Raw genomic sequence first — 14,859 nt, forward strand, 5'->3', positions numbered from 1 at the left:
CAGGTGTTAGATATGACTGATTTTTACTAATTTTTGTCCATTGACAAAGGTTTCAATCCTATTCTATTAAATTCAATGTGTGATTTGCTACTGCTTTCTATAGAGGTAAGCTAACTGCACTCGTGGATAATTGTGAAACCGTTGTTGGTTGTTGTTGGTTGCCCCATAGTTGAAGCTCTCTGGGCAGTTTACAACAATTGACAAAAATACAAAATTCAACATAATAAAATAGTCTAAAAAAATAACATAGGAAAAAACAAACAACGTAAACACCTAAAAACAAAACAAAAATTTTTTTCATAATAGACTCCTTTTAAAACAGCAGACGTAGATGCCTCATCATAAACCATTAATTGCCTGGGAGTAGAGGGCGATCTTTACTGGTTCCAAAAATATGACAGTGTCAGCACCAGGTGGGTCTCAGTGGGACATAGTTTGGGGGGGGGCACCACTGAGAAGGTGTTGTCCTATAGTTGTCCTATTCAGTAAGGTAACAAGATTTGCTTGGCATTGTTATGATGGATAGACACTGTGAATACACTGCTTTTGTAAGAATTTTTTACTTGCAGCAACAGCAAAACAAAACAAGAACACCTTAGGAAAAGAAAGAAAGAAAGAAAGAAAGAAAGAAAGAAAGAAAGAAAGAAAGAAAGAAAGAAAGAAAGCCTCACCCCCAAGAACATGTTCGTGTTTCTAGTTGTCTAGAAATAGGAGTTTGTGCAAGGGATTAAGAATATAAGAACATAGGAAGAGCCATGCTGGATCAAACCAAGGGTCCATCTAGTCCAGTACTCTGTTCACACAGTGGCCAACCAGCTGTTGACCCATAAGCAGGACACAGTGCAACAGCACCCTTCCACAAATGTTCCCCAGCAATTGGTGTATATAGGCTTACTGCCTATAAGGAACTGGATAATTTCTTCTCCTCAGGAGAATATTCAACAAAATGGTACCCCCAATTTCAATGCCTAAAAATATGCTGAAGAATTTTGGTTGAACATTTTCACTTAGCTCTACCAGTAGTTCCTCTGACTGAAAGCAAGATATGCTGCCAGTTCCTTGTAGGCAGTAAGCCTATATACACTAGTTGCTGGGGAACATGGGCGGGAGGCCGCTGTTGTATCCTATCCTGATTTTGGATCTCTGGTCGACAGCTGGTTGGCCACTGTGTGAACAGAGTGCTGGACTAAATCTGATCCAGCATGGCTCTTCTTATGTGTTTTGTTGTTAATCCCTTGTACAAACTCCTATTTCTAGAAAACTAGAAACACCCACTGACCCATCCCAGAAATAGGCAAGCACTGTTCTTAAACTATCCTGAATGCTATGAATTTAGTAGAAGGGCAGAGTATTATTTTTTCTAATAAATAAATAAATACTGTTAGTCTTAATCCATAATTGCAGAACATTATCAGCACTAGAGATGATAATCAACATGGTAAGATCAGGCAACTGAAAACTAACTCCCAAACCTAAAGTCAATATGAAATTACAGAAGATCATTAATGGTATAAAAACAGTAAACAACAAAACCTGGCATACGCTTTCTCTTGCTATAAGAGTTAAAGTAACAGGGACTGAAATGAATGGGCTGAAGGTCAACAATAAACCAAAGTGGTACATTTTACTGACCACAAATGCTCTGAGATTTCAAGGGAGAGCAGAATTCTAAGCAAAAAAGCATATTAAACAGTTCACAACAAACAAATCTTATGACTGTAGTGTGTATGCATGTGTGTGTGTGTAGCTGTTATTGTATCAAGTAAAAATTATGGAATAGCTAAATAGATGGAGACGCCCTCCCAAATCTATCAAGAGATATTAGAATCAAGAAATGAAAGCACATCCTTAGCTAAAAGCTCTTCATGACATTTGAGATGCTGAAGAGAAAGAACTATGCACTGCAGACCTTTTTTTTAAGACCAGCTTATCTGTAACCAAAGATGTTTGTTTCTTTGTTTACACTCCTAACTGTGCTGCAACTTATTAAAAATTTCTTGTTTGTAGTACATTATCCAGCTAATACTAGCAAAGCCTTCAGTTTCCATGGGTCTCCTTATGGATCAAGTGTGTGGTAGTACACAGATTCTACAGTGCATGACAAAACAATGATTGAGATTAATCCTTTCTCCCTGCAGAATAAAACTTATCTTCTGAAGTCACAAACTGCTGAATAGCCTTTTGGTCTAAAGGGGGAAAAATGTGAAGTATGCTTTAATTACACCCCCAGGGCCCTTCAATTTCAATGTCCTGCCCTCTGTGTCTGCTGCAAGAGTGTCTTATCTTTGTACGTTTTTCACTTGAACTAAAACAGCATTTCATCTAGTTCTGACCAAGCCACTGAAAAACACATGGGACCCATGTATTTCGGAACCATTCTGAATAGTATGGAAACGAAAAACACCTCCAATCACCAGCTAATTTTTGATAGAAATATAATAGAAATAATAAAACAAACAGATGCTTAATTAAAATGAAATTCCTCAAGAAGTACTTACCGCTCACTATGTCTAATGACACAATTGTGATTGATACTCTTTTGAAAAGAGCTCTCAAACAGAATACAATGAGTATAAATTGTACATTATCATTACTTAGTGGATAATCCTATGCATGCTTAGACAGAAAAAAAGTCCTACAACTCCCAGCATTTCCCAGCCAGCATGCTGGCTGAGGAATGCTGGGAATTGTAGGTCTTTTCCCCCCCTGTCGAAGCATGCATAGGATTGCACCCTTAATTATTATAAACTCAATAATACATCTTACAGCCCTGTTATGGGATTGCTGTAAACTTGCAATTTAAAATATATATTATATTGCTTCAACCTTTTCCTGGAGATAGGATGTGCAAATCAGATCAGGAGACAGTTTGGAATTTACTGTCTGCAAGATATACAATTTGTCAAGCCTTCTACATTTTCAGGCTGGTACATTGCAAATTCAGTCTAGTATGCCTTGGGCAATATAAAACTTCCTTGTGTGACACAGACTTTTCAACATAGGCCCAATATTATTAGTCCCACCATAATGCAAGTACCTTACCTCTTTGGTATGAGTGTGGAAGGAGACTGACATGTCCAAAAGAAGCTTCCTCTGTTCTACTCTTCTGACAAAGTCCTGAATCCGCACTTCTAGGTGCCGTGCTGCTTTGTAGATCTCTTCAGGGTCACATTCGCCAGTCTGAGCCAACTGCTCTGCAGCTTCCAGTAGCTTGTCTGCATTAGTATAGGTATTCTACCAGTGAACAGAGCAAGAAACAAAGTACAAGTCACATAACTGTGACAACCAATGCTCTAGTATGATGATTTGCACTTTCAAAATGCAGGAACAGAAACCAGCATCTTAAAATGACAGCACTTATTCCAACAGATGCTCTTTGCAAGAAGAGCTAGTAAAAACCCACATAGAATAATCCCCAAATAGGCATGAAATAGTTTCTCATTTGAAACATACACCCCCTCCAGAGCTAGCTTGTTTGATAGATTAAGAAAGCTCAGCATTCACTTATTTCTGTGATCCCTGGAATCTTTCAAGGATGACGTAAAGAAGCAACTCAAAGTTAACCACTTCGGAAGCAGAAGTGGTCTCTTGGGAGATATTTCGCAATGAAGGATATTTCGCAATGAAGTTATGAAGGAGAGTTGATAGTTAGCAGGTTGCAACATGTAAGGCACATACACTGAGAACACTACCTCTAAAAAAATGTGTAGCTTTTTCCTTATCTTTATGTAACTGCTAAGTAACTGCTCCATTTGTGAGATTTTAGTCCCATCTAATGCAGTAACAAACATCTTTGGGTCTTGTGGAGATAAACAGGATTTAACTACTCACTTATGTGTATTCTAGGTTATTTTCACTTCAGCTTTTCCAGAGCACAAGTAGGGTCTCAGAGAGGCATGTAGAGCTACATGCAAGCAACCCCATTCTTTCCAACATCAGGGAAGCACAAATGCACCTTCCCACTGTGTCATGGAATATTATCTGACATTGAGGAGAATGAGCCACAGTGCCTGCATGCACAGAGCTCTGTGTACATTACAGCCAAGCAAGGCTCTCTAAAGCATTTAAAACTACTTCCTTATGTTGCATCCCTGTACTGTTCAGTATTCTATCAATAAGAAACAAGGATCTACACCCCCCCCCCTAAGTATCTTGTCCTTCATTTTTTCTATTTTTTGAGGACTGCGCTGGGGAAAAGGGATAACAATTCAACATGAGGCCAGGAAATGTTGCCATCACTCAGATTGGACTTCATGACATCATCACATACTCAAATCTGATTGGCATCCTGATGATGTGGTATCATCATGTTGCCGTTGTAGTCCCTGATTTGCTGAAGGAGACTGTCTTTTGTTTTTAAAATGACACCAAAGTTGCAAATTGGGGAAAGAAGCAGATTCAGATGGAAAGCCAATAGCATGTGAAAAAAAATAAGCAAGGGGAAACCTAGGCCGGATCTACACTATTGCTTTAAAGCGCTTTATAACAGTTTTATAGTGCTTTAAAGCAGTTAAAGCGCTTTATAACTGTTATAAAGCGCTTTAAAGCAGTAGTGTAGATCCGGCCCTAGAATCATATAATAGAAGAGTTAGAAGGGGCCCATAAGGCCATTGAGTCCAACTCCCTGCTCATTGCAGGAACCCACCTTAAAGCATCCCTGACAGATGGCTGTCCAGCTGCCTCTTGAATGGCTCTAGTGGTTCCATTGTCATACTTGCCCCACCAAGCCCCACTGTCGCCCTTCTGGAATGCGTAGTGGATGGCACATGATAGTGCTTTCTCAGTAGCGGCTCCCAGAATTACGAAGATCCCTGGACTAAAGTGCACATTCCGTGTTTGTTTGTTTTTAAAAAAAGTCAGATTAAAAGGGGTATATTTTTTGACAGAAAAATGAGTGGAAGGAGCAGAAGGCGGATGATGTTGTTCAAAAGGACACACACGCATCTGTAACTGGGCAGTAGTGACCATGCGATAAAACATTCATCTGATGCACCTCTAAGACTCCAAGAAAGATGTCTTGATTTTAATTTAGTATAGCTGACAGTGCTAAATAATGAAGTTGTTGTTGTTGCTGCTGCTGCTGCTGCTGATACCATTGGTATGAGATAACCAATCCCCCCTTTGTTTAATATTTGTTTAATATATTATTTCCTTATTACCAGCAAATAAGTATGCTATGCCATGGCTTAAATTAATGTTCTAATTAGGTACTCCCCCCTTTCTTCCTCTAATCCTTGGTACTTAGTCCAGTAACGGTAGCTTGAATGGGGTATGTCCTCTTTCCTTCCCTTCTCTCCAGCCAAACTACATAAGGTATGCAGTTCTTGCCTGCAGTTTTAGGGCTGCTATTTCACTGGAAAATTACTGGCTATTGAAAACCAAGCTTTGGTTGTCTGTGGAATAGAACTATGAAGTGAGACTTACAGGTGATTCAAACGTTTGGAAAAAGGATATAGTACACCCCCTATGGCATTTTACCACTTCGGAGTACAAGCAAGGAAGCATTTGAACACTACCACAGTCACCAGATAACATCCCCCTGAATGTGCAAAAGTAGCACATCAGGAAGACAGCTTTTAGAGTAACCTTCTAAACTTGCTTTCCACACACTGGGTCTTTTTGATTTTTGTATGAGGGCAGGAGAACGTTTAAACATGAGATTTGCTACCTGAACTCTGAAATGATACAATCGCATGAGAACGATATGTAATTTTAGCAAATGTTTGCATGAGCTTTTAGTTAGTACAAGTCTGGTTAATAAATGGACACCAGAATTTGGCATTATTTACAGGCAATACTCTCTTCAAATGTAGAAAATGATCTGACCTATAGGGGACTATACTATAGCAAAATGCCTGTCTGAAAGAGTATTATATGCAAGGAAATTTAAGAGCCTGCTCCAAGCAAGGCCATCCTTTCCCAGTCATTCAGTACCATTTAAGCTTTGCTTATTGACACAACTGCCTCTTACATGAACTCTTCTACTCATCCTTAATATGCAGCATTAACATAACAAGCTCTTGCACTTTTGGTTGAGGAGAAACAACAGAGTTAATGAGCCCTGTATCATTTCCTCTTCTTTTTACTGTAGTCTTTGCAGGGCTTCCCTGACCAGCACATTAATAAATGAGTACTAGAGCAACCAAAATTTCATAGATACAAAATCGTACATTTTTTCTACCCAAGTAGTACTACACTTCTCTCCAGCACAAGGTCAGCGGAGCAAACATACTGTGAGAACTAGATGGTGTAATTTATACATCTGCAACAATATTTATTTATTTATTTATTTAGAATATTTATATACTGCTCCGCATTGAAAAATTTCAGAGCAGTGTACAAGATAAAATGAAAATAAAAACAGAATAAAACAGTTAAAACAAAATTTAAAAGAAGCAAAAAACAGAGATTCAAGGCTGCATATTAAGGAAAGGCTTCTTGGAATAAAGATGTTTTCAGGAGGTGCCGAAAGGAGTACAAGGTTGGAGCCTGCCTGACCTCCAGAGGCAGGGAATTCCACAGGAGGGGCGCCACCACGCTGAAGGCTCTTCCCCTGGTGGATTCCAATCGGAGGATGGATCTGTGTGGAACCACCAGGAGCAGGCCCTCGGATGGCCTCAGTGACTGGGCAGGTTGGTGAGGGAGAAGGCGCTCTCTCAGGTATCCTGGTCCCAAGTTGTTTAGGGCTTTGTACACAAGTACAAGAACCTTAAACCTGGCCCGGTAGCGAATAGGCAGCCAGTGCAGTTCCCTCAGCAGAGGAGTTACATGCTGGAAAGGGGCAGCTCCAGTCAACAGCCGAGCTGCAGTATTCTGCACTAGCTTCAGCTTCTGGAGCAGCTTCAAGGGCAGCCCCACAAAGAGCGTGTTGCAGCAATCCAATCTTGAGGTTACCAATGCCTGTACCACCGTGGCTAAGCTATCCCTGTCCAGGAGAGGCCATAGCTGGCAAACCAACCAAAGACGGTAAAAGGCACTCTAAGCCGTGGCAACTACTTGAGCCTCCAGCGACAGAAATGGGTCTAAGAGTACCCCCAAACTATGAACCTGTTCTTTCAGAGGCAGTGCAACCCCATCCAGAACAGGCAATGAGCCTGTCTCCCGGACTCAGGAACCACTCACCCACAGGGCTTCCGTCTTGCCAGGATTCAGTCTCAGTTTATTGGGCCTCATCCACTCATTACTGAGTCTAGGCATGAATGAATTATATCATTAGTTCATTCTTATGCTAACTGATGAGGATTATTAACTAGATCACAGATGTACCATAACAATGTCTGTACTTCTTGACCTGTTCCTCCCCATCCTGCTCCTCCTCCTCCTCCTCCTCCTCCTCCTCCTCCTCCTCCACCACCACCACCACTTGGCAGTGCTCCAAAACATGTACACAAGTCTTGTAGTGGCCAAGTGGTGCAGTCCGTCCTCCTGGCCCAAACACAGACCATCTTTGGTTTTGTCATTGGAAAAATACAAAATCCCTAGGTCAAGCTAGTGTTTTAGAACACATTCATTCATATACTTTTGTGAACTGCCTAGAAAGCTTCAGCTATTGGGCGGTATAGAAATAAATAAATAAATAAATAAATCTATTCAGAAGTATAAGGCTTCCCCCCGCCCCCAGGTAACTGCAGATTTAATTACCTTCCGGAGTGAAGCATAGAACGTGGGTGGTACAAATGTGCACCCATTTGTTAATAGCTATGACAGCATCTTGCCATCTATGCCCCTGCATTTTGAAAACTAAAACCGAAAAAAACCCAATGTTTTAAATAGATTTGTCATTGAATCATTTCAATCAGACTTTTGGCTTGGATATAGGATTGAGATTGCTTTGGTTGCTTTGGTGGATAACCTGCGCCAGGAACTGAATGGGCGGGGGGTGGGTGGGACAACACAGCCTATTGGTTCACCTGGACCTTTCAATGGCTTTCAATACTAGCACCAACTGTATCATATTTATTTTATTTATTATTTATTTATTGCATTTGTATACCGCCTCATAGCCGAAGCTCTCTGGGCGGCTCACATAAGATAAAATCACTTTACAAAGATTAAAAACCACAAAAACATACAATATATACATACATTTAAAACCACTATAACAACTTTTAAAAAAATGAGCCTAAAAAACAGACCCAGGCTCATTACATATTGCTAAATGCCTGGGAGAAGAGAAAAGTCTTGGCACTGAAAAGATAACAATGTTGGCACCAGGTGGGTCTCATCAGAGAGATTGTTCCACAGTTGGGGGGGGGGGACCACAGAGAAGGCCCTCTCTCTTGTTGCCATCCTCCTAACTTCCCTCAGAGCAGGCACCTAGAGATGTTGAACATAGTGTTCGGGTATGTTTATGTCGGGAAAGGCGTTCCGTCAGGTATTGTGGTCCCAAGATGTGTAAGGCTTTATAGGTTAAAACCAGAACCTTGAATCAGGCTTGGAAACATACAGGCAGCCAATGCAAGCAGGCCAGAATGGGTCTTATATGCTTGAACCTTCTGGTTTCAGTTATCAATCTGGCTGCGGCATTTTGCATTCTGGACCGCCTGGAGGGGCAAGGCCTTAGAGGCACTGAATTGCTGTGGTCCGACCTGTCATGTCCAAAGGGTGTGAAAACGCTGGTCCTGTTCAGAAGACACCTTAAAGCATGGCTTTAACCACGGTGAATAAGTCTTTTTGCATTATTCACTATGGTTAAAGCTGTGCTTTAAGATGTCTTCTGAACAGGGCCATTGTCTTTGGTCAGCAGTTGAGATAGGTGTCTTATGCCAGGTTTACGGACAAGGAGTAGGCAGTTTATTTTGCCCCAGAGAGTTAGCTAGTTTTGTGTGTGTGGTTCTGAATGCTGCTGAAGTACCACTGCCTTCCTTGCCTGCCTGGTGGTCCTTACTGTGGAGTTGTAGTGTGCAGGGTAATGCTGATAAAATAACACCAGTAAACTACTTATCATTTCTCTAGAGGCAAGAGGTATCTGATCTTTAGCACTTTCTATAAAGCTGTGCTTTCTTCTGTGCCATCTGAAAGGATGCTGGCCAACATCCATTTTCCCCTGTTGCTTCATCCCCATGCCAGGAGAAACCTCATTTACTACATTTCAGCCTATCAGGCTGCTGTTAAAATCACAGGAACAAGGCCAGTAAAAAAAAGTTGGCAACATAACAATGTAAGTATCAGAAAGGGAGCAGCATGCCAATACTACCACAGTGTTTGGAAAGCTGAGACTTTGGCTTCACTATAAAATGCAAGGCAGCATTCCCACAGAAAAATACCAATGTTTGCCCGGAGGAGAGCTGGCCATAGAATAAAAAGGGATGAGTATAGATGGCTATATTCAGTGTTAATGGAACTCAGCGTACATTTATAGCTCCCTGGATTTTTCTCTGAGCTGCTCTTGGGCTACACTTCCGCCAAAAGGTTTTGATTTTACTTAACTAAAAAGTCTCTCTCCCTCTCTCATGCAAAGTTTCATTATTTTTTTTTAAAAAAGGTAGAATTAGAGGCCTTGCCATGACCTCGAAGCTTTCTCCTCCTATAAACAATGCATCAAGCATGCATCAATTTCATGGAAGAACAATCTATCAGTGGCTATTATTAGCCATCACAACTAAATGGAACCATTATGTTCAGAGACAGCAGACGTCTGATTTGCAGATGCTGGGGTCAGGCTGGCCCTACCATTAGGCAGAGTGAGGTGGCCACCACCGGCAACTGATTTTAGGTGTCTTGAAAAGACAGCAAATGGTTACTTATTCCATTGATTTTTGCTGTTTATTTTGCCAGGGAGGGAGAAGTGCTTGTATGATATTCTGTCTGATGTACAAAAATAACCTGACCTGCCTTGGGTACTATGCAACTTGACTTGGGGAGTAAGGGTGCTATTGCTGCATCACCTCAGGCAGAAGAATGTTTTCAGCCAGCTTTGCGCTGGGATAACGAGCCGGTGATGGCTATCACAACATGTTTTGCTTGTGAATTTCCTAGAGGCATATGGCTGGCCAGTGCTGGAAACAGAATGCTGTTCAGTTGGTCTGACCCAGCAAGGCAATCCGTCACACTGCCTCACGTATTCCAAGTAAAACTGGCAAGATTAGCCCTTGGAATTTTTGCTATCCCTTTGGACAATATGTGCATGCTATTCCTTAGAAGCTGAAGTGAGGAGTTTCTCATTCCATCTTCCTTCGCCTATAAAGGACCAAGAGGTAACACTGTGCGAGGGTCTAAGAGGAAGTTCACCATCATAGGACTAAAGAAGGATTGCACCTTTCCAAACACAGTGGACCTGCCCCATCCCCCTTCCATTCCCTGGGGACAGAGATGCATACTGGTTCTCTAGCAGAGCATCTGACTTCCCCCTTCCTTCCTGGAAGTTTCATGGAGCCCAGGGGAGCATGGGATGAAGGTAAAGAGTACATAAGCTATGGAGAAGCAGTGGGAATGCAGCCTAGTGGGCGTTCTCCTGTGTTATTCTCAGTGTAGGCATACCACCAGTCTATGAAATCAGATGAAAGAGCATGATGATGACTGCAAGAATAGGATTTAGTCCGTCACTGAATACTGTCCTATTGTATTGTCTACTGCCAACAGATGCAAAATGTATGGGAATTATGTAATGGGGGCTAATTAAGACCTTGTCCAGTTCTCAACATTTATATGGATAGCCAAGATTAACAGTTCTTTCCTAACCCTAATGTGAGATCCAACAACATCTGTGGTTCATAGGATGGGGGTAAGAATCTCCTGTGAAAACATTTATTTTAAACTTTAAACTTTTTAAAAAGCCAGTAGTTTTTTGTGTGGCGGGGGGAAGTACTAATCAGAATAAATATGTACATCATGACTAAGAGGAAGAAAGCTCAGAATGAAAAAGCCAAAAAGCCACCAGTGTATTGCTCTGAGTCTAAACTGACTGATTTCCACCTTCGTTCCTTTTTTCCTATGTATTGATTTAGATAAATCTTTATATTGTACTGTGTCATGTGTATGTAGTGTTCAGTTTTGTTTTGATTTATTTTGATATACAAAAATTGCATAATTCATTGTTATGGCCTGTAGAGCAAAATAAATCATAAACACATTGTGTGGTTGTCATGTTGTTAACTGGAAACTCTCATGAACATATTAGAAAAACCACCTTGAAATGTATGATACAATATAAATCAGAAATTCTACTCCCATTTGTATACATGCATTTTGAAAATTATTTCATTTTCTTGTCAAAGTGGATTTTTAAAACTACATTATCTATGAAATATGCAAGAAGGGTCAAACTGCCCTTGCTTGAATTTCTACACTCTTCCTTTCACTCATTAGGAATAACTGCTAAGAACTGTAAAGGCTGTGCCCACATCAGCATTTGTCACATTTCATTTCATTTTTAGATCCTGACAGGTCTTGAAAAATCTTGGTGCGTTTCCTGCACAAGCATGTTTCTTCTTCCCTGAATCACATGTCCAGCATTTTAAATATTTTAAATTAATAAAAGCTGAATTTTTGTAATTCCTCTCATGCATCCATCCTATTTGCAATTACTTTCATGCATGGTGGTGGAAAAGGGAGAAAGAGGTGAAATTGCCAAGTTAGCTGGTTTCGAGAAGCATGAGGCAGACAGGTTATAACTTCTACTAGCAAGAAAATTAATGAGTTCTCTAGACAAAGGATGGGGTTGTTTTAAAGAAATTCTGTCCTTTGCCAGTGGTTACCTGTTACTATTCAGTGTTTTTCTTGGATTTAAAAGGAGGCCACTGGGACATCATTTTAGAGAGGAAACAGTCTCTCTAAATGTAGGGAGAGTGCCATCTGCAGGACTGAAAATACAAATTCCAATCTCCATCTCTTCTGCCTATTCTGCAATCTGGATTAGTACTGTCCTTGGTAAAGAGAATACCACAGCACTGAATGAATGAATTATTCTGAGTTACCATAGCATGTTTTGATGTTGTGTTTTGTACCATTGTATTACATCAATGTTGCTGCTGGTATTTCTGTTTCCGGTCCCAATCCCTCATCTAGTTGCTGTCAGGAATTGTTGACCGCTGCCCCATGTGTTGTCACACAAAACTGCAGCTCTCAACAAATCAATACAATTTACACCAACTTTTCTCAGTGTACCGGCTCCCTTACCACATCAATAGTTAAATATGTGTGAAAGAAGCAGTGAATTCCTTTATTACAACAGGACACAAACACAGGCACTTCACTGGAGTCCACACATCAGAGACCTTCCTGAGCACCAAGTTCAAATGAACTCAAATAATCTAAACAGAAGCCAAAATCAGTCTTTTTAGACCAATGGTATATTCCGAACAAGGTCCTAGGGCAGGATATCCAGTCATGCATTAAAAAAAAACCTAGCCTGCGTGCCACAGTGGGGAGGGTGACTAAGACTTGTTAATCTTGCCCTATGTGAAACCTTAGCCTGAAGCTGGAACTCCACCTAACTGGTGTCTCTCCTCATCTGACTCTATACTGTTTAGCTTCACCCTACCCAGTGCCTGTTTACACTTCCCTGTGCCTGTTTGCATTCTCTTTCCCTCCTTATTGTTTACTACAACTTTATTAGATTGTAAGCCTATGCGGCAGGGTCTTGCTATTTTACTGTGTAATCTGTACAGCACCATGTACATTGATGGTGCTATATAAATAAATAATAATAATAATAATAACCCTTCAACCACTGGCGCTGCCTTGGGCAGGCCATTTCTTCAGCCAAGTCCACCTGTTGACCCCTTACCAAAGACTGTTCCTTATGTGGAAGTGACTCACCCATTTCCCCCTAAGCTTGATCTGGCTGTAGTGAAGAAGAAGTAGCTGACTCCCCCATACTGCAATCTTCTGTGAAACCAAGCAGGAGGGAATTCCCAGCCCCCTCATATTCCATACTTTGACTAGGCCCTAAAACAAATTCATCTATCTCTGAATCAGATTCTTCCACTGAAACCATGGCATCAGTGGAAGGCATGACACTTCTGCTGATGCACAAGGTGCAACATTAAAATTATATAGAACTATTACCATGTCATCTCCACAATGTTTGTACTACTATATGCTCAAGTAAAGCTCAGGTTCAACAGGAAGTTCTTTATACTCCTTTTTGCCTAGAAGGTTCTTTGCAACATGGCCAATCTCAGTTCTTGTGTTTCTGGTCTTGCTCTTTGGCCCTGACTCTTGGCTTGTTCTATGGTCCTATTTACCAGTTTGCTCTCCAAACCTCATTGCTCTTTGGTCCTGACTCATCGTTCCCTGGTCCTGACTTGCTCCAGCCTATGGCTCAGCCCTGACAATAGCATAGGAGTCTGTACTTGATGTTGGTATAACTATTTAGGACTAGAAAATAAGAATTCTTTGTTACTCACCTATGGTTTGAGAAGGAAGAGTGATAATTGTGTTGGACAAGATTCACAGCAACATGCAATGGCCTGATACAAGAATTGCAGTGTATTTTAAGAACATTGGTTGTGGTTCCCTTTTGTATACCTCATAACAACCAGAAAAGTAGGTGTTTTTGAAGAATAATCATGTTAGGGGAATGACTCTTGAACTCCCTAAATGGTACCACTCTTTCTATTCTTTATTATATTCCTGTCCAACACATTTAAATTTGCAAATAAAAACAAGAGAGCGTGTGGACTATAGAAGAGAAAAACATCAAATGACCAGTGGATGAAAGAGAAATTTCTTTCCAAACCACAAAATAAGACATACCCAGCACACAATATAATTCCTCAAAAGAATCTCAGGTTTGACAAATGTCTGCCTCTGCAGTTTGCTGTTACTATTATGCTTTTCCAAAGCAGTGAGTATTATTTTCACAAGCCGCTAACCTTTTGATACGATGTAGGAGTCTCACTATTTCCCACTACATATGCCCTGGCATGCCACACAGCATTCTGAGGTTGCATTTCAGACAGCCCCCATAAATTAGTAAGAAGATTCTGGTGTAAGTCTATCCAGAAACAACACACAGGTCAAGCTACTACTGAAGTCAATGGGGGAATCTAGTAATTTACTCCACTAGAATCAGCCACACTTCAAATCAGTAACAGAGCAAAATATTAAGAACCAAAGGTTTCAGTAAAAAGATCATGTGAAATCTTCTTCCTTCACCCTATTATTAGTACTATATATTTATTTTTTTTATTTTTTTATTCAAACAGTTTTAAAAAGTTAAAAAATATATATAAAAACATACAAGTCAGACAGCGTTTCTAATAAATGCACAAACACGATTTTTGTAGATGCCGAACCGAGCTTGTTTCCTTCAATTTACTGTGGTCAGAGGAAGATTTGTTAAGCCAGAGTTGGATGCCACATCTGTACCATTGATGTAATCGAGAAAAGGAGACCATATTTCATTGAATGGGTCATAGCTAAGTTGGCCCGACGAGACTCTGCGGTGGTAGGTTAATTTTTCAGAGCAGGCTATATCCCACACTTTCCTTTCCATCCAGTGAGTGTAGGGCCCTTCGGATCCTTCCAATGTTCGGCGATTTCTAAATATTTTTATGTAGCACCAACAATGTATTTGGTGCTGTTCAGTATGTACAAATAAAACAACAGCAGTAGGCTTACTCTCAAAAATCACATTAAAACATATGAAGGGGAGGGGTTATACAAAGACAGAATAAGGGAATAATCGAAGCATTATATTCTTGTTTGGGGGCTTGCTTGCTTTTCTTTTTTAGAAATTTAGAAATTTCACATCTCTGGCTTGGCATCTTCCTATGAAGAAAGAAGGGGCAGGGAATTCCCCCGATCTCCTCTTGCTCAACATAAGCAGACTGATGATGTTGAGCAGGACAGCAGGGAAACCCTTCTGTTCCCATTACTTCCCTGCCGCAGCCTTCATTGCCTGCCAAGATTAAA

General features: G+C 40.6%; 1 protein-coding gene across 1 annotated transcript in view; it reads right to left on the bottom strand.

Annotated features, from left to right (window-relative positions):
• KALRN (kalirin RhoGEF kinase) overlaps positions 1–14,859 on the bottom strand; it is a 559,448-nt gene that overhangs the window by 210,317 nt on the left and 334,272 nt on the right. The window contains exon 11 of the mRNA XM_063116666.1: positions 3,043–3,234. Coding sequence (XP_062972736.1) covers positions 3,043–3,234 — 192 coding nt within the window. The remainder of the gene's footprint in view (positions 1–3,042; positions 3,235–14,859) is intronic.

The sequence above is a fragment of the Elgaria multicarinata genome, chromosome 2, assembly GCF_023053635.1.
Source record: "Elgaria multicarinata webbii isolate HBS135686 ecotype San Diego chromosome 2, rElgMul1.1.pri, whole genome shotgun sequence".
In the NCBI taxonomy this organism is placed as follows: domain Eukaryota; kingdom Metazoa; phylum Chordata; class Lepidosauria; order Squamata; family Anguidae; genus Elgaria; species Elgaria multicarinata.